General features: G+C 42.3%; 2 protein-coding genes across 4 annotated transcripts in view; one reads left to right on the plus strand and one right to left on the minus strand.

Moving 5' to 3' along the window:
• The window catches only part of pomt2 (protein-O-mannosyltransferase 2), a 303,990-nt gene that overhangs the window by 178,678 nt on the left and 104,408 nt on the right, over nt 1–20,904 (plus strand). For both annotated transcript variants that reach the window (XM_073039121.1, XM_073039122.1), the window contains 2 exons: nt 14,261–14,370; nt 14,453–14,519. In XM_073039121.1, the coding sequence (XP_072895222.1) occupies nt 14,261–14,370; nt 14,453–14,519 (177 nt within the window). The remainder of the gene's footprint in view (nt 1–14,260; nt 14,371–14,452; nt 14,520–20,904) is intronic.
• tmem63c (transmembrane protein 63C) overlaps nt 1–20,904 on the minus strand; it is a 616,893-nt gene that overhangs the window by 46,710 nt on the left and 549,279 nt on the right. The window lies entirely within an intron of this gene.

The following is a 20,904-nucleotide window of genomic DNA, read 5'->3' on the forward strand; positions in this document are numbered from 1 at the left end:
TGCTCCCAATCCACATCAGCCAACTCCTCCCTCAGCCTGTTGTAGTCTCCCTTGTTCAAGCAGAATACACTAATAAACAGATCTAACCATTTCATCCTCCATCTGTATGCGAAATTCAATTATACTATGATCACTCTTTCCAAGAGGATCCCCGACTACAAGGTTGTTAATCTTACCTGTCTCATTGCACAGGACTAGATCTAAGATAGCATTTTCCCTTGTAGGTTCACTAACATGCTGCTCAAGAAATCCTAGATGTGTTCTATGAAGTCCTCCTCAAGACTTCCTTGACCAACCTGATTCACCCAATCTATGTGGAAGTTAAAATCCCTAATGACAGCTGCCGTTCTGTTCTTATAAGCCTCAGTTATTTCCTGATTAATCGCCTCAGCCACTGCAATATTTTTATTAGGTGGCCACCAGTGATTTTTTTTCAGTTTTTTCTATTCTTAATCTTTACCCAGATGGTCTCAACATTCTGCTCCGTAGATCTTGTATTGTCTCTCACAATCGCCCTGAACTCATCCTTCATTAAGAGCGCCACCCCACCTCCTTTGCCTTCCTGTCTATCTTTCTGTATTACCTGATACCCTTGGATATTTAATTCTCAGTCATATAACCATTTGACAGTTACAGCACGGAAACAGCCCATCTCGGCACTTCTACTCTGTGCCGAACGCTTACTCTCACCTAGTCCCACTGACCTGCACTCAGTCTATAACCCTCCATTCCTTTCCTGTCCATATACCTATCCAATTTTACTTTAAATGACAATATCGAACCTGCCTCTACCACTTCTACTGGAAGCTTGTTCCACACAGCTACCACTCTCTGAGTAAAGAAGTTCCCCCTCGTGTTACCCTTAAGCTTTTGCCCCCTAACTCTCAACTCATATCCTCTTGTTTGAATCTCCCCTACTCTCAATGGAAAAAGCCTATCCACGTTAACTCTATCTATCCCCCTCATAATTTTAAATACCTCTATCAAGTCCCCCCTCAACCTTTGCTCCAAGGAGTAAAGGCCTAACTTGTTCAACCTTTCTCTGTAACTTAGGTGCTGAAACCCAGGTAACATTCTAGTAAATCTTCTCTGTACTCTCTCTATTTTGTTGATATCTTTCCTATAATTTGGTGACCAGAACTGTACACAATACTCCAAATTCGGCCTTACCAATGCCTTGTACAATTTTAACATTACATCCCAACTCCTATACTCAATGCTCTGATTTATAAAGGCCAGCATAACAACAGCTTTCTTCACCACCTTGTCCACATGAGATTCCACCTTCAGGGATCTATGCACCATTTTGTCTAGATCACTCTGTTCTACTGCATTCTTCAAAGCCCTACCATTTACCATGTATGTCCTATTTGGATTATTCCTACCAAAATGTAGCACCTCACACTTATCAGCATTAAACTCCATCTGCCCTTGTTCAGCCCACCCTTCTAACTGGCCTAAATCTCTCTGCAAACTTTTTTTTTCTTTAATTTTTTTATTAGTTTTTCAAAACATTTTACAAATTAAAAACCCCAAATCCCAATGAGGAGCATTAATACAGTGCAAAATTAAGCATACAATAACAATATGCTACAAAGGAAGAGAATTTAACAAAAAAGCACCTAAAGACAAGTAAGCTTAGTGTCCTCCCCAAGCCCCACAACACAAGAAAAAAAACAACAACTCCAGACCGACCACAACACAATATAAAGAGTATAGGTCAGGACAGTCAAACTCCCAGACTGTGAATACACTTAGCAACAGAGGATAATAATGCCTACTACCAGAAAAAAAAAGGAGCTGAAAGCAAGGGACCGAAAAGAAGAAAAAAAAAGAAAAAAAAAACACTAGTCAAGAGGAAGGTTATGAAAGTACTTGATAAAAGGTCCCCAGACCTTATGGAACTTTAGATCCGAATTAAGAACTGAATAATGAATTTTTTCGAGGTCCAAGCAGGCCATAATGTCGTTAAGCCATTGCGCATGAGTGGGCGGGGCAACATCTCTCCACCTAAGGAGGATCAAGCGTCTAGCCAGGAGAGAGGCAAAGGATAGTATTCGGCATTTGGTCGGGCCCAGACATAAATCTGTCTCGCCCCAAAAACCGAACAGAGCAATTAAGGGGTTTGGTTCTAGGTGCTGATTCAGAATACCTGATAATGTAATGAAGACATCTTTCCAGAATTTCTCCAAGCTAGGACAGAGCCAGTACATATGGATGAGAGAGGCCACGCCCCTCTTGCATTTATCACAGAGCGGACTAATGCCAGGGTAGAATCGAGATAGTTTAGATTTAGACATATGGGCTCTACGAACAATCTTAAACTGTAAAAGGCAATGGCGAGCACAAAGAGAGGTTGAGTTAACCGATTTGAGAACTGAGTCCCAGCTCTCCTCGGATAAGGAGATATTTAAATCCTGCTCCCAGGCCATTTTAATTTTATCCACAGGGGCCCGTCATAAGGCTGCTAGTTTATCTCGGATAATTGATATTAAACCTTTACCTAGTGGATTAATGGAAAGAAATAGGTCCATAGCATTTTTCGCAGGCATTTCAGGAAAGTTAGGAATTAAAGGAGCAATAAAGTGTCGGATTTGGAGATATCTGAAAAAGTGAGCGCTAGGCAGGTTGAACTTAACAGAGAGCTGCTGAAAAGAAGCGAAGCAATTATCAATGAAGAGATCTTCAAAATGTCTAATGCCCTTCCTATACCAAACATGGAATGCTGAATCGTACGTAGTAGGTAAAAAAAGGTGATTATGTGCGACAGGGCTAGAAACGGAAAACCCCTGAAAACCATAGCATTTCCTGAACTGAGCCCATATACGCAAAGTGTGTCTAACAAGAGGATTAGCTATTGATCTGGGCAGACTACTAGGGAGTGCAGAGCCAAGAAGTGCAGATATAGATAATTCTTTAGTGGAGCTCAACTCCATTGCCACCCAGTTAGGGCACTTGGGTTGGCTGTGGAAGAAAGACCAGAAGGTAGCACAACATATATTAGCTGCCCAATAATATAAGCGAAAGTTAGGTAAAGCCATGCCACCCTCTTTTTTAGATTTTTGGAGGTGGATTTTATTAATTCTAGAGCGCTTATTCTGCCACAGATATGACAAAATAATAGAGTCTAAGGAATCAAAAAAAGATTTAGGAATAAAAATTGGGATAGATTGAAATAAGTATAAAAATTTGGGGAGAACATACATTTCAACAACATTAATACGACCTATCAAAGACATAGATAGAGGTGACCATTGTACCAGACTCTTGTTTTATAGCATATGAGAGATTGACAAAGTTTTCACGAAAGAGATCTTTAAACTTCCTTGTGACTGTAATTCCAAGATAAGTAAATTGATTATGGACTACTTTAAAAGGGAGATCACGAAATATTAGTTCTTGTGCTTCTTTATTAATTGGGAAAAGTTCACTCTTATGTAAATTAAGTTTATAACCAGAGATCTGGCTAAACTGGTCAAGAAGTGAGAACATTAGAAGTAAGGATGTAGACGGATTTGAGAGAAAGAGTAATAAGTCATCAGCATAGAGAGAAACTTTATGCTCAACACCCCCTCTCCAAATCCCAGTCTATTCAGGACAGTTTTGAAATGCTATCGCCAGAGGTTCTATAGCCAAATCAAAGAGAAAGGGACTTAAGGGGCATCCCTGACGGGTGCCACGTTTGAGATTAAATACTTGGGATTTCTGAAAATTAGTTAAAACAGAAGCAGTAGGACACAGGTACAGCAATTGGATCCAAGAGATGAAACTTTGGCCGAGGTCAAATTTTTCTAAGACTGCAAAAAGGTAGTTCCACTCTATACGATCAAATGCTTTCTCCGCATCAAGGGAAATAACACATTCAGGAGTCCCAGTTGGAGCTGAGTATAAAATATTAAATAGACGCCGAATGTTAAAAAAAGGGAGACGGTTTTTAATAAAGCCTGTTTGGTCATCAGAGATAATGGAGGGAATAATGGTTTCTAATCTATGAGCCAACACTTTAGCTAAGATCTTTACATCAACATTGAGCAGAGAGATCGGCCTGTACGAGGAACACTCTGTTGGGTCTTTGCCCTTTTTTAAAAGAAGAATAATAGATGCCTCATTGAAAGAGGGTGGCAATTTGCCGTAATTAAACGAGTCAGATAATACTGAAAGTAACTGAGGAGAAAGAAGTGAAGAGAATGATTTATAAAATTCTACAGGGAACCCATCAGGTCCAGGAGATTTCCCTGAGGACAGTGCAGAAATTGCAAAAGATATTTCTTCTGCTGATATAGGCGCATTGAGTTGGGCTTTGAAATCAGATGAAAGTGAGGGGATATTCAGAGTCTGTAAAAATTGATCAACAGAGATATTGTCATTCAGAGATTCAGAGGAATAAAACCGAGAATAAAAAAATTTAAATGCGTCATTAATTTCTAAATGATCCGATGTAAAGTCTCCGTTCTCCTTCCGGATCTTTGTAATATGTTGTTTGGCTTTGGAACGCCTCAGCTGATTGGCTAGGAATTTACCAGACTTATCCCCATGAATGTAAAAGCGACTCTTGCTTTCGAGAAGTTGGTGTTCGACAGGTTGAGTGGACAGAAGGTTAAATTTAGTTTGGAGTTCAACGCGCTTCTTGTATAATTCAGGGTTCTTAGTTTGGGCATATATTTGATCCAAATCTTTAATCTGGTTAATGAGGTCTGATCGATCTGCACGGGATCTTCTGTTGAGATTTGCTGTGTAAGAGATTATTTGACCCCTCAGATATGCTTTCATGGCATCCCAGACAATCTGGGATGGCACTTCAGGTGATGTATTAGTGTTAAAATAAAAGGTTATCTGATCCTTAATAAATTTTACAAAATCATCATCCGATAATAAAGTTGAATCAAACCGCCAGTGTTTATTCCTCTGAGGGAGACCAGGAAAGTTCAGAGAGAGGGTAATTGGGGCATGGTCAGAAATCAGTATACTCTGATAGTCACAAGAGTGGGCAAATGGGATAAGTTGGTTATCGAGTAAGAAATAGTCAATTCTAGTGAAGGTATGGTGAACATGTGAAAAAAAAGAATAATCTCTCTCCGTAGGATGGAGGAAACACCATATATCAGAGATACCAAAATTAGAGAGAAACAATTGGATAGCTAAGGCAGATTTGGTAGGTGATCTGGTAACAGAGGACGATCGATCCAGTTTAGGATCCAACCAACAGTTGAAGTCACCACCCAGTATAAGAGAGTATGAGTTTAAGTCTGGTAGTGAGGAAAAAAACCGTTCAAAAAAGTTAACATCATCAAAGTTGGGGGCATACAGGTTTGCTAGTGCAACTTTAGTGTTATATAGTTTACCAGAAACAATAATAAAACGGCCATTTGTATCAGATATTTTATTATGGAGTTCAAAAGGAATATTTGAGTTAATAAGAATGGAGACTCCCCTAGCTTTAGCGGCAAAGGATGAATGAAAATGCTGACCCGCCCACTTTGACAGAAGCCGGGAGTTATCAAAACAACGAATATGAGTTTCTTGAAGGAAAGCAATGTCAGCTTTGAGTTGTTTGATATGTAAGAATACCTTCCTCCTTTTAACAGGGTGATTCAATCCCTTTACATTCCAGCTCACGAATTTAAGTGCACTAGCCATTATCAATTACTAATGCATAAAAGGCAGCAGGCATATAAAAAGTCAAGCAGTACAACAGCAGTCTGGGAGCAGAGATGTAAACATAGATTCGTAAAATCAAGACATGTACATGTCCTGAGCAATGAAGAGAAACAATAAATACAGTGAGTGATGTTGGAACTGGAAAATCCACCCCACCCACACAACCCAAAACTAGACGGCTACCAAAACAAGTAGCTAGCTCTACCAAAAAAATTAACCCAAATACAACTACCAGATCTGTGTCATTAACAACAGTTCCGTATAAATACTATAGCAAATAGTAACTAGTTTATGCACTAGAAAACATAATGACAGATTAGAACACCTTCTGCAGAAATATAAAACTTAATACAGAGAAAATCGGAAGAAAACCAAAACTAACCCACCTGCGAAAAATTATAGAAGAATAAAGTAAGAGAAGGGGAAAAAAAAGGTAAAAAAAAAAGGAGAGGAAGGGGAAAATTATAAATTCAAGATGTATTTATCAACCATTTACAGAGAGGAGAGAAAAAAATTCAGAGATTAGAAAAAAGGGGTGAAGAAAAGAGAAAAAGATAAAATAAATAAATATAAAAAAAAGGAAAAATAAATCAGCAATTAAACTGTGAACCAACAAACAGGGAGGCCTTCACTAAAGACTTTGAACCTCCAAAACAAGTTAGAGTCAGTTGTAGAACTCTGTAGATAAAGTTATACAAGAATAAAAATAGATTACACACACACCAAATCCCGGGAGAGATTGTCAACAGCCCTTAGAGTTTCAATGAATAATGTCTGAGTGATTCAAGTGAAGTCTGAGTCCAGAAAAAGTAATTTTACTACGAGAAGTACTTATCCACCATTTTAGGAGGTCCGATCAGATTCCGAAGATGACTGGGTAGCCGGAAGACTTGCCACAAATGCTTTAGCTTCCTTCACTGATTTGAACCACTTGTATTTTCTGGTGTTAAGCTTGATTCGTAGATCGGCAGGATTACGAAGAGAGGGTTTAAAACCACAATCAAAAAGCACTTTCATTGCGCCTTTAAACTCAGCGCGCATCTTTAAGGTCTGGGGTGCAAAATCTTCCACAAAGCAAATGGTTGTATCCTGGAAAGGAAAAGACCCCCTGCGACATGCCTCTACAATCAGACTGTGTTTTACCTGGTATTGATGGAAACACAAGATTACTGGTCGCGGATGGGAGCCCAGAATTCCAGGGGGAACGTAAACTCTTGTGTGCCCGTTCAAGCTCGGGCAGGTTCGGAAGCAAATCTTTCCCGAATATCTCACAGAGAAACTTGGCGAAAAACTTCACGGTTGATCCCTGTTCGGTCGCCTCTGGCAATCCAAGAATTCTGAGATTGCAGCGTCTGCTGCGATTTTCAAGATCCACCATTTTGGAAAGAAGTTTGTTAGATTTTTCCTCTAAGCTGGAACAGAGAGTCTCCAAGTATCGAACACGACTTTCTAAATCTTCAGAAGTCGAATGCGAGATAGATGTTCGGCATGCTTGTCCACTTTATCGTTGATCCGATCCGGTTTGTCTTCCAACTGTTTGAAAGCGGTTTTAAATTCCTTTAAAATTTTGTCTCGGAGCTTTCCGAGCGCAACCAGGGTCTCGTCTGAGGGAGCCATAGCTTCCTTTCTCCTGGATTTAGAACTCTTGCTAGACATTGTAAGTTAGATATGTTCACAGGCAAGTAAGAGATACCGAAAAAATTCCTAACTAAGGTTTAAAAAATGGAGACATTTAGTGCAAAGATAGCGACAGTAACGGAACAAAAGTTCGGAGCAGCTAAACAATGACCATCTTACCGGAAGTCCCTCTGCAAACTTTGAAAACCTACTTCATTATGCACAATGCCACCTACCTTAGTATCTTCTGCATACTTACTAATCCAATTTACCACCCCATCATCCAGATCATTAATGTATATGACAAACAACATTGGACCCAGTACAGATCCCTGAGGCACACCACTAGTCACTGGCCTCCAAACTGACAAACAGTTATCCACCACTACTCTCTGGCATCTCCCATCCAGCCACTGTTGAATCCATTTTACTACTTCAATATTAATACCTAACGATTGAACCTTCCTAACTAACCTTCTGTGCGTTATGTTATATAGCTACAACATCATATTTCCAGGTATCAATCCATGCTCTAAGCTCATCCACCTTTTTTACAATGCTTCAAGCATTAAAATAAATGCATTTAAGAAATTCTCCACCTCTTCCTGTCTATTTATCTCTGACAGTACAAAGAACCTTACTGTCTTCTTTTTCTTCCTTCTCCCATACATCGGTTCCTACACTCTGGTTCCCCTCCCCTCTTGTATCTAGTTTAAATCCACTGGAACCTCTCTAGCAAACCTACCTGCAAGAATATTTGCCCCCCTCCAGTTCAGATGTAAACCGTCCCGCCGGAACAGGTCCCACCTTCCTTGGAAAACTGCCAAATTACCTATAAATCTGAAGCCCTCCCTCCTGCACCGTGTCTTCAGTCACGTGTTGATCTGTGCTTACTATTTCTAAACCCGCCTGCACATGGCACTGGTAGCAATCCTGAGATTGCTATCCTGGAGGTCCTGTCCTTTAACTTGGCGCCTAATTCCCTAAACTCACCTTTCAGGACCTCCTCACTCGTCATTGGTCCCTACATGGACCACGACATCTGGCTGCTCACCCTCCCTCTTGAGAATACTGAGAACTCGATCTGAGATAGCACCAGGGAGGTAACAGATCATCCGGGATTCTCGATCTCTTCCACAGAATCTCCTATCTGTCCCCCTAACTATCGAATCCCCTATCACTACTGCTATCCTCTTTTCCCTCCTTCCCTTCTGAGCTGAGGGTCCAGCCTCGATGCCAGAGACAACCACCGCAACTTGTCCCTGGTAGGTCGTCCCCACCAACAGTATCCAAAACGGTATACTTATTATTGATGGGAATGGCCACAGGGGTGCTCTGCTCATTCTGTCTAAACACCTTCCCTCTCCTGACAGTCACCCAGCTACCTGTCTCCTGACTCCTAGGGGTGACTATCTCCCTGAAACTCCTGTCTATTTCTGCCTCTGCTTCCCGAATGATCCAAAGTTCATCCAGCTCCAGCTCCAGTTCCCTAACACAGTTTGTCAGGAGCTGCAGCTGGATGCACCTTTTGCAGGTGTAGTCATCAGGGACAATTTTGCTCGCCCTAACTCCTGCCTCTATTACCTACTCCTAAGGTAATTAAATTAATTAAAGGAACTTAACTGGCCTTACCTCACTTGGAGTGAAGCTTGTCCTCAGCCTTTGCTCGCCGAAGCCTCTCAAGCCAAAGCCTTCCTACTCTGTCTCCCTCTACTACGTCACCCGCTCCGTTAATCTGCTCGCTTTTTAAATTCTCCAGCTGCCTCTCAGGCCGATTTTCACGCGCTTGCACAGTTGTGCCCCGTTCAAACCTCGCCTTTGCCTGTTCTCGCCAAAGCCTGCTGAGCCAAAGCCGTCCCAGTCTGCCTCAGTCCACTCTGACGATGGCCGCTGTATATAGTGGTCTTTTTTTAAAACCTTTGGCGCGCTACGTCATGTGCCTGCGCAGTCTAGCCTCTTTTCCCCGATCAGTTAAAAAATCGGGTTCTCTCCGAGATGCATTTACCTCTTCACTCTCCGCCTCTTGCTTCGATTTAAAAGCAATTCATCTCCACCTTGCAACCAGGTTTCTGTAATGGCCACTAAATCAGATGCCTTGGTACTGATCTGTGCCACAAGTTCACTAACCTTGTTTCTAATACTATGGGCATTTTGATAAAGTGCCCTTATACTGAGGATGAGGGTGAGGTTGTATAAAACACTGGTGAAGCCGAATTTGGAGTATTGTGAGCAGTTTTGGTCACCTAATCACAGTAAGGATATTATTAAGGTTGAAAGAGTGCAGAGAAGGTTTACAAGGATGTTGCTGGGATTTCAGAAACTGGGTTACAGAATAAGTTTGAATAGGTTAGGACTTTATTCCCTGGACCATAGAAGAATGAGGGAAGATTTGATAGAGGTATATAAAATTATGATGGGTATAGATAGAGTGATTGCAAGCAGGCTTTTTCCACTGAGACTAGAGGAGAAAAAAAAACAGAAGACGTGGGTTAAGGGTGAAGGGGGAAAAGTTTAAAGGGAATATGGAGGGGCTTCTTCACACAGAGAGTGGTGGGAGTAGTGAAGTGGTAAATGTGGGCTCACTTTTAACATTTAAGAAAAACTTGGACAGGTACATGGAGGAGAGGTGTATGGAGGGTCCAGGTGCAGGTCACTGGGACTAAGCAGAAAAATGGTTTGGCACGGCCAAGAAGGGCCAAAAGGCCTGTTTCTGTGCTGTAAAGTTCTATGGTTCTACTCATTGTCCTTTTAGAATCTAGTGACCTATGCGATTTTTGCTTTGTACATTTATGCACTCTTACTTTTTTCTTCACTAACTCTAGCTTTGGTCTCCGCATCTCTTCCCTCTTCTGTGTGGGTTCCCATCCCCCTGCCATATTAGTTTAAAACCTCCCCAACAGCACTGGCAAACAATCTCCCTAAGACATTGATCCCAGTCCTGCCCGGATGTAGACCATCAGGATGGTTCTTGTCCCACCTCCCCCAGAAGCGGTTCCAATGCCCCAAGAATCTGAAACCTCCCTCCTGCACCACCACTCAAGCCGCATATTCATTCTAACTATCCTGCTATTCCAACTCTGGCTAGCATGTGGCACTGGTAATAATCCTGAGATTATTACCTTTGAGGTTCTACTCTTTAATTTAGCTCCTACCTCCCTAGTTGGCCTCCAACTAGAGGTCATGAGTTAAGGTTGAAAAGTGACAGTTTTAATGGGAACATGAGGAGAAACTTCGTCACTCAGAGTGTCATGGAACGAGCTGTCAGCCCAAGTGGTATATCCGTGCTTTATTTCAACATTTAAGAGAAGTTTGGATAGGTACATGCATAGTAGGCATATGGAGGGCTATGGTCATGGTGCAGGTCAATGAGAGTAGGCAGTTTAAATGGTTTATTGCAGACTAGATGGGCCAAAGTACAGCTTGTTTCTGTGCTGTACGTTTTTCTATGACTCTTAGAGAGAGCATGACCTGGGTGGTGTGGGATCCTGATGATAGATGCTGCTTTCCTGTGACAACAAAGTGTAGTGAAGACCAAAACGAGAGAACATGAGTTTAAAGTGAGTGGAAGAAGATTTAAAAAGGAGCTGAAAGGCAGTTGTTTTCCCGCACACAAGTATGTGAAATGATTTGTCATAGGAATGTGTTGAGTTGGGTACAGTTTCAATGTTTAAAAGACATTTGGGCAGGTACAGTACATGGATAAGAAAGATTTATAAGGATATTGGCCAAACCTGGGCAAGTAGGATTAGCTCAGGAAGATGCCTTTGTCAGCACGGATGAGTTGGGCAGAAGGGCTTCTTTCCATGCTGTGTAAAGTGTGCTGAAGATGATGCAAACATTTTTTAGCTTTAATAGAGTCAAAGTCATTGAGATATAGAGTGTTTATACAGGTTCTTTGGTAAAGTTTTATCAAGCAACTTGTTGTATTCATTTTGTCTGTAACCTCAGTTATGGTTTTGCTTTTGTTTTGTTTTTCATTTCCAATGTATTGTATAAATGTTAAATTGCAAATCTTGTTTGTCAGACCAGTTGTAAAGTATTCTGTCTGCTAATGGTTTATTGATTGTTTTCAGTTCTCCCACTTTGCAGAATTTTTCAATCTGCATCATTCCAATCCAGGTCTGTCATAAGTACCAGGTCTGACATGTATCCCGAGTCCATTGATGTTCTTTAATGTCCTTTAATTTTATTATTCCCAGCCCCTTGGGGAGAATATTTTGTATTTCAGCTAATTTGAGTGAAGTACTTGATTTCAGTGCTAAGTGGCCTGGCTACGAGGCAGGGATTATGAAGAGGCTGGAAGGGGCGGTTAGTGGGATTTATTTCCTTGCAGCATACCACGGTGACTTGTCACCTGCTCAACTGTTTCTTCCCACAGTTTTACTAGCATTTCAATTCCTCTGTGTTTGAGACATGTAAGTGTTTAATAAGAGGTTACCCTGGATCCAATGCAGCACTAAAAAAAGGATGTAAAGAACACAATGATAATAAAAACCACAATAAATATAAGTATGTAAGATGGCTTATGTACATAGTTTGATTATAAAGTGAGGGATGGCACAGGAGTTTCGGTAGGTAAAGTGACACTGACAGAAAATGAGAAAGTAGTGGTGGTTGGAGGTGTGGTGGGGTGGGTTAGTGGGTAGAGGTGTTAATCAGGCTTGGTTCTTGGGAAAAGTAACTGTGTTGAATTTGGTGGCCCGGGCATGAATGCTACATCGCCTCCTCCCTGATGAGAGTGGGACAAACAGGCTGGGTGGGATCCTTCATGATATTTCTGGCCTTTTTCTGGCATCTCTCTGTATATATGTCCTTGGTGGGTAAGCTGATGCCAGTGATGCACAGGGCAGTTTTGAGTGACTACCTGTTGTAGAGCCTTATTGTTCGCTGCAGTGCAATTTTCAGAACAGGCATGGTGCAGCATGACAAGATGCTCTCCGCTGTGCTTCTACAGAAGGATGTGCCTAATATTGTGCATAGTGCAGTTCTCTTTAGGCTTCTCAGAAAGTAGAGGTGTTGGTTAACTTTGTTGATTATGAAGAATATGTTCTAGGATGATGAGAGGTTGTGCAAGATGTGCACTCCCAGGAGTTTGAAACTGCTTGCTTCCACTGCAGTGCCGCCGAAAGTGGTAAGTAGTGCAAGTTCAGCTGAAGTCAACAAGTATTTCCTTTAGCAAGCATGAGGAAATCTGCAGATGCTGGAAATTGAAACAACATACACAAAATGCTGGTGGAACACAGCAGGCCAGGCAGCATCTATAAGGAGAAGCACTGTTGATGTTTCGGGCCGAGACCCTTCGTCAGGACTAACTGAAAGGAAAGGTAGTAAGAGATTTGAAAGTAGTGGGGGGAGGGGGAAATGCGAAATGATAGGAGAAGACCGGAGGGGGTGTGATGAAGCTAAGAGCTGGAAAGGTGATTGGCGAAAGTGATACAGAGCTGGAGAAGGGAAAGGATCATGGGACGGAAGGACTTGGGAGAAAGAAAGGGGGAGGGGGGGAGCACCAGAGGGAAATGGAGAACAGGTAGAGTGATGGGCAGAGAGAGAGAGGAAAAAAACAAACAACTAAATATGTCAGGGATGGGGTAAGAAGGGGAGGAGGGGCATTAACGGAAGTTAGAGAAGTTGATGTTCATGCCATCAGGTTGGAGGCTACCCAGCTGGTATATAAGGTGTTGTTCCTCCAACCTGAGTTTGGATTCATTTTGACAGTAGAGGAGGCCATAGATAGACATATTGGAATGGGAATGGGACGTGGAATTAAAATGTGTGGCCACTGACTTCTCTAACTTCCATTAATGCCCCTCCTCCCCTTCTTACCCCATCCCTGACATATTTAGTTTGTTTTTTTTCTCTCTCTCTGCCCATCACTCTGCCTGTTCTCCATCTCCCTCTGGTGCTCCCCCCTCCCCCTTTCTTTCTCCCGAGGCCTCCTGTCCCATAATCCTTTCCCTTCTCCAGCTCTGTATCACTTTCACCAATCACCTTTCCAGCTCTTAGCTTCATCCCACCCCCTCCGGTCTTCTCCTATCATTTTGCATTTTCCCCTCCCCCCACTACTTTCAAATCTCTTACTATCTTTCCTTTCAGTTAGTCCTGACGAATGGTCTTGGCCTGAAACGTCAAAAGTATTTCCTTTGTCTTGTTGACATAGTGGAAGAGGTTATTTGCCTGGCACCAGTCCTAGAGCTCTTCCATCTCCTGTATATAGCCCCTCTCATATTTGTTGGTAGCAGTGAGAGATTAAGAATGTGTGGCACCAAAAGAAGTAGCGGAGATGTTGTGTCATTTGGCTTTTTGGCCATGCGGTTCGAAAGGCCAGTGATGTTGTGGGGGTGGAACTGGACTCTCTGACAGTGGTGTCTGAAAAGAGGATGCTGTCCAAGTTGCATGCCATCTTGGACAATGTCTCCCAAACACTCCATAATATACTGGTTAGGCACAGGAGTACATTCAGCCAGAGACTCATTTCACCGAGATGCAACACTGAGCGTCATAGGAAGTCATTCCTGCCTATGGCCATCAAACTTTACAACTCCACCCTCGGAGTGTCAGACACCCTGAGCCAATAGACTGGTCCTGGACTTATTTCCACTTGGAATAATTTACTTATTATTTAATTATTTATGGTTTTATATTGCTATATTTCTACACTATTCTTGGTTGGTGCAACTGTAACGAAACCCATTTTCCCTCGGGATCAATAAAGTATGTCTTGTCTGTGAGCAGAGTGTACATCAGTGGGCTTAGCAAACAGTCTGGTGGGGGGAGGGTGCACCCATGTTGAAGGGGAGGGAAGAACAGTTATACATCCTAACTATTTGAGGTCTGTTGGTTAGGAAGTCCATCATTCAGTTGCACAGTGGGGTATTCAAACTGAAGAGCTGCAGTTGGATAACCAAGGAGTGTGGGACAGTAGTGTTGACTGCCAAAATGAAATCTAGAAATAGCATGACAGCTCTCCCTTGCACATTTGCTGCAGATATTGCTTATGGATCAATAATTACAATGAAGAATGTGCGGACTGCAGGTGGATATCTGCACTCTCACTGGCATCTCTATCCAGAAGGGGTTGGAGCACGACAACAACAGGTCAGTTGGCTGCCCTGAGATATTGTGTGGGTTAAGCTGCTGAATTTGTGTTCTGTCAAAAGTTCTGTTGTCCTTTTTTCAGGTTACAGCATATTTACACAAGGATGATAACAATCTTTGGATTGTCAGGAAACCTGATCACACCACAGGTTAGTGTTCTACTTTGTGTGCTTAATTTCCTAGAGATAACATATAGATCTAATTTACATACGTAGCCTGAATCCCAGGGGTCCTAACCTATTGGACCAATCTTTCATATGGAACCTCATGGAAGGCAATTCTGAAGTGTACGTAAACCACATCTTCTACACTATGCTTATCAGTACACTTTGTTACCTCCTCAAAAAGAATCAATCCTATTGTTGATCGGGTCCATTAGGACTTGAAGACCTGATTTGTCCTTTTCCATAACTAGTTTAAAACTAATAAAGATAAAAAAGATTAGTGCTATTTGTCACATATACCGTACATTGAACCATACAGTGAAATGCCTGTAACACATTAAAAATGCTGGAGGAAATCAGCAGGAGGCAGTATCAATGGAAATGAAAAACAATTGACAGTTTGGGCTGAGACCCTTCAGGACTGGAAAGGAAGGGAGATACATGCCAGAATAAAGAGTTATGGGGAGGAGAAGGAGGATAGCTAGAATTTGATAGGTGAAGCCATCGGGCTGGAAAAGGTAAAGGGAGAGGAAAGGATCTGTCGACAGGACCATGGGGAAAAGGGAAAGGAGAGGGGACTCAGAGGGAATTTATAGGTAGGTGAGAAAAAGGTAAGACCATAAAATAAAGGAGCAGAATTAGGCCATTTGCCCCATCATCTGCTCTACCATTTCATCATGGCTGATTCATTTTTTCCTCTTACCCTCAATCTCCTGCCTTCTCCCTGTATCCCCATCAGCCTTTGCCTCCACATAAAAACTTGGCCTCCACAGCTGCCTGTGGTGAAAAATTCCACATATTCACCACTCTCTGGCTGATCCAATTTTTCTCTCAGCTCTAATCTCCTTTCTTCCCGCTGCCCCCCTTCCCCCATATCCCTCCATGTCCTGACCAATCAAGAATCTCTCAACCTCTGCCTTAAATATACATGAAGACTTGGCCTCCACAGCTGCCTCTGGCAAAGAATTCCACAGATTCACCACTCTTTGGCTGAAGAAATTCCTCCTCATCTCCATTCTAAAAGGACGCCTCTCTATTCTGAAGCTGTGTCCTCTGGTCTTAGACTCTCCCACCACAGGAAACATCCTCTGCACATCCACTCTATCAAGGCTTACACCATTTGATAGGTTTCAATGAGGTCACCCCTCATTCTTCAGAATTTTAGCAAATACAGTCCTAGAACCATCGAACACTCTTCATATGACAAGCCATTCAATCCTGAAGTCATTTTCATGAATCTCCTTTGAACCCTTTCCAGTTTCAGCACATCATTAAGGGGCCCAAAACTGTACACAGTACTTCAACACTTTATAAAGTCTCAACATTACATCCTTGTTTTTATATTCTAGTCCTCTTGAAATGAATGCTAGCATTGCATTTGTCTTCCTCCATAGACTCAATCTGCAAATTAACCTTTAGGGAATCCTGTACAAGGGCTTCAAAATCCCTTTGCATCTCAGGTTTTTGCATCTTCTTTCCATTTAAAAATAGTCAACCCATTCATTTCTTCCACCAAAGTGCATTACCATACACTTCCTGACACTGCATTCCTTTGCCCATTCTCCTAGTCTGTCTGTCCTTCTGTAGCCTTTCTATTCCATGGAAACTGCCTGCCCCTCCACCCATCTGTGCATTATTTGCAAATTTAGCAATAAAGCCATCAAGTCCATCAGCCAAATCATTGACATATAACATAAAAAGAATCAGTCCCAATACAGACCCCTGTGGAACACCACTAGTCATCAGTAGCTAATCAGAAAAAGCTCCCTTTGTTCCTACTCTTTGTCTCCTGTCAATCAACCATTGCTTTATCCATCTTTCCTGTAATACCATGGGCTTTTAACTTGTTAAGCAACCTCATGTGTGGCCCCTTGTTCAAGGCCTGAAAATCCAAGTTCGCAACATCAACTGATTCTCCTTTCTTTATCCTGCTTTTTTTAATTTCTTCAAAGTCCAACAGATTTGTCAGGCAAGATTTTCACTTGAGGAAACCATACTAACTACGGCCTAAAGCCACATCCTTAATAATCGACTCCAACATCTTCCCAACCATTGAGTTCAGACTAACTCGGCTATAATTTCCTTTCTTCTGGCTCTCTCTGTTCTTGAAGAATGGTGTGAAAGTTGCTTATTCTTGCCCTTGAGAATGCCATGTACCTGATCCAATATGACCCTGATCCTTGCACCAGGGAGGCAACATACTACCTGGATGTCTCCATCACATCCACAGAACCTCATCTCTGGTCCTCTGACTATGGAATCTCCTATTGTTACATACCCGTAGTTGTTTAAATGAACCAGCAGCAATAGACCACACCTGGAGTCTGGTTTTGATGTTAAAACCACTATCTTTATTAATATCTACTTAATATAGCAACTTAAACAAGAATAATCAAAAGTTAAGTGTTCTGAGTATACATATGTGTAAATATAACTTCAAACTATTGAGCTTGGGGGCACCAGGCTTAAAATCTTGAGATGGTAAGGTATGAAAGTTTAGTTCATCCATGGATTAAATGATGTGTGAGATATTTGTAATCCAAGGTGAATTTTGAGAGAAGGCATTTATGTCATATTCCACAGGTTCCACGGTGGTAAAACAGGATAACAATCGCCGCAGGTTTTATCTGTTGTCGTTCCAAATCCACTTAGGAATTATCACCAATAGTAGCTTATCACAGGGATACCATCTTTAAAGGGAACTACCACCCAGGCAAGGGTTAATACATAGGTAGATTCCACAAGGTTGCCCCAATCACACAATGTGATAGCCACTTATCAATGTGCTGGGTCAATACTCAACCCACCCTTGTGGGCACTCGAAAGTTCCAACCAGTGACCCCTTAGTCACTGGCTTCCTTCCATTGTCCGACTCCAATGGCGACTGACTGTGTGTGAGTGTCCTTGCTTAAATCAAAACAAGCTGCAGAGTCAAATAGTTCCGCCCCTCTCTCTGTCTCTTAGTAAGAATCAAACAGGAGCCGAGAAAGCAGGCGGCTGATGTCACTCAGGCACTCTCTCTTAAAAATGACAGTCCACAGCAAGATAAACCTAGGGGTTCATCACACTATCAACACTGCAGTCCTCTTCACCTCTCTGGTCTTCTGAGCTACAGTGCCAGCTTCAGTGCTGGAGACCAGATCACTGTGGGTCCTGCTTGGGGAGAGTGCAACCTCAGAATGGAAGAATGTCCATTTAGAACAGATATGAGGAGGAATTTCTTTAACCAAAGGATGGTGAAACTGTGGAATTCATCGCCATGGAAGATAAATTTAAAACAGAAGTTGATAGTTTCTTGACTAGTTAGGTTACAGATAGATGATATTTTATTGATCCCAAAGGAAATTACAATGGCACAGTAGCATTCTAAGTACACAGGTATACAATTATTAGAAGAGAAGTAAGAAAGCGTAAACAGAAAGGGAGCCAATGCAGTCCTCATTGCTGCTCATAGCCATATCTGACACACAGCCCTGAAGCTGCCCAAACTGTGTTATGCAGGATTCAATGGATGTGCCTACCTGCATTGATCAGAGTTTTTCCCCCAGCAATGAGGGCTGTATGGTATTGAAGGCATTTGAGAAATAAAAAAAACCCATAGAAACATAGAAAATAAGTGCAGGAGTAGGCCATTCGGCCCTTCGAGCCTGCACCGCCATTCAGTATGATCATGGCTGATCATCCAACTCAGAACCCTGTACCTGCTTTCTCTCCACACCCCCTGATCCCTTTAACCACAAGGGCCATATCTAACTTCCTCTTAAATATAGCCAATGAACCGGCCTCAACTGTTTCCTGTGGCAGAAAATTCCACAGATTCACCACTCTCTGTGTGAAGAAGTTTTTCCTCATCTCGGTCCTAAAAGGCTTCCCCTTTATCCTTAAACTGTGACCCCTCGTTCTGGACTTCCCCAGCATCGGAAACAATCTTCCTGCATCTAGCCTGTCCAATCCCTTTAGAATTTTATACGTTTCAATAAAATCCCCCCTCAGTCTTCTAAATTCCAGTGAGTATAAGCCTAGTCGATCCAGTCTTTCTTCATATGAAAGTCCTGCCATCCCAGGAATCAATCTGGTGAACCTTCTCTGTACTCCCTCTATGGCAAGAATGTCTTTCCTCAGATTAGGGGACCAAAACAGCACACAATATTCTAGGTGCGGTCTCACCAAGGCCTTGTACAACTGCAGTAGAACCTCCCTGCTCCTGTACTCCAATCCTTTTGCTATGAATGCCAACATACAATTTGCCTTTTTCACCGCCTGCAGTACCTGCATGCCCACCTTCAATGACTGGTGTACAATGACACCCAGGTTTCGTTGCACCTCCCCTTTTCCTAATCGGCCACTGTTCAGATAATAATCTGTTTTCCTGTTCTTGCAACCAAAGTGGATAACCTCACATTTATCCACATTAAATTGCATCTGCCATGAATTTGCCCACTCACCTAACCTATCCAAGTCACCCTGCATCCTCCTCACAGCTAACACCGCCACCCAGCTTCGTGTCATCCGCAAACTTGGGGATGCTGCATTTAATTCCCTCGTCTAAATCATTAATATATATTGTAAACAACTGGGGTCCCAGCACTGAGCCTTGCGGTACCCCTCTAGTCACTGCTGCCATTCTGAAAAGGTCCCATTTACTCCCACTCTTTGCTTCCTGTCTGCCAACCAATTCTCTATCCACATCAATTCACCTGTTTCTGACTGTAAAGGACCTACATTTGTCTTGACCAATCTTTTTCTTTTCACGTATCTATAAAAGCTTTTACAGTCAGTTTTTATGTTCCCTGCCAGCTTTCTCTCATAATCTTTTTTCCCTTTCCTAATTAAGCCCATTGTCCTCCTCTGCTGGTCTCTGAATTTCTCCCAGTCCTCAGGTGTGCCGCTTTTTTTTGCTAATTTATATATTTCTTCTTTGGACTTGATACTATCCCTAATTTCCTTTGTCAGCCACGGGTGCACTACCTTCCCTGGTTTATTCTTTTGCCAAACTGGGATGAACAATTGTTGTAGTTCATCCATGCGATCTTTAAATGCTTGCCATTGCATATCCACTGTCAACCCTTTAAGTATCACTTGCCAGTCTATCTTAGCTAATTCACGTCTCATACCTCCAAAGTTACCCTTCTTTAAGTTCAGAACCTTTGTTTCTGAATTAACTATGTCACTCTCCACCTTAATGAAGAATTCCACCATATTATGGTCACTCTTACCCAAGGGGCCTCGCACGACAAGATTGCTAACTAACCCTTCCTCATTGCTCAATACCCAATCTAGAATGGCCTGCTCTCTAGTTGGTTCCTCGACATGTTGGTTCAGAAAACCATCCCGCATACATTCCAAGAAATCCTCTTCCTCAGCACCCTTACCAGTTTGGTTCACCCAATCTATATGTAGATTGAAGTCACCCATTATAACTACTGTTCCTTTATTGCACGCATTTCTAATTTCCTGTTTAATGCCATCCCCAACCTCACTACTACTGTTAGGTGGCCTGTACACAACTCCCACCAGCGTTTTCTGCCCCTTAGTGTTATGCAGCTCTACCCATATCGATTCTACATCCTCCAGGCTAATGCCCTTCCTTTCTATTGTGTTAATCTCCTCTCTAACCAGCAATGCTACCCCACCTCCTTTTCTTTCCTGTCTATCCCTCCTGAATATTGAGTATCCCTGGATGTTGAGCTCCCATCCTTGGTCACCCTGGAGCCATGTCTCTGTGATCCCAACTATATCATATTCATTAATAACTATCTGCACATTCAATTCATCCACCTTGTTACGAATGCTCCTCGCATTGACACACAAAGCCTTCAGGCTTGTTTTTACAACACTACACAAAGCCTTCAGGCTTGTTTTTACAACACTGATAGTGTCATAGATCCTCATAGTGCTGCCCTGCTTATCCAAATGGGAGTAGGCTCTGTTCAGCAGATAGATGACAGTATCATCAACCCCAGTGTGCTCTTCATAGGCAAACTGCAGAGGATCGAGGGCTGATCTGACCAGCGATTGGAAGTGAGCCAGGACCAGCCTCTAATCATGATGTGTGAGGTTAGGACCACTAGATGGTAGTGTTTCAAAACTTTTGGTTGGCCATTCTGGAGTACTGGGACCATACATGATATTTTCCACACAGTTTTCCAGGCTGAGACTCAGACTGAAAATGTGCTGGAGAACTTCACACAGCTGCTCAACACACTTCATCAGGACTTTGGGGTTCACACCATCTGGCTCCAATGCTTTGCCATGTCTGAGTTTCCTCAGAACCTTTCTCACCTCCTCAGTAGTGAAGATGAGTCTATGATGACTTGGGAGTTGGAAGCTGAGGGCTGAGGGAGGTGAAAGTAGCAGTTGGGATGTGGAG

This window comes from Hemitrygon akajei, chromosome 3, assembly GCF_048418815.1.
Source record: "Hemitrygon akajei chromosome 3, sHemAka1.3, whole genome shotgun sequence".
In the NCBI taxonomy this organism is placed as follows: Eukaryota; Metazoa; Chordata; class Chondrichthyes; order Myliobatiformes; family Dasyatidae; genus Hemitrygon; species Hemitrygon akajei.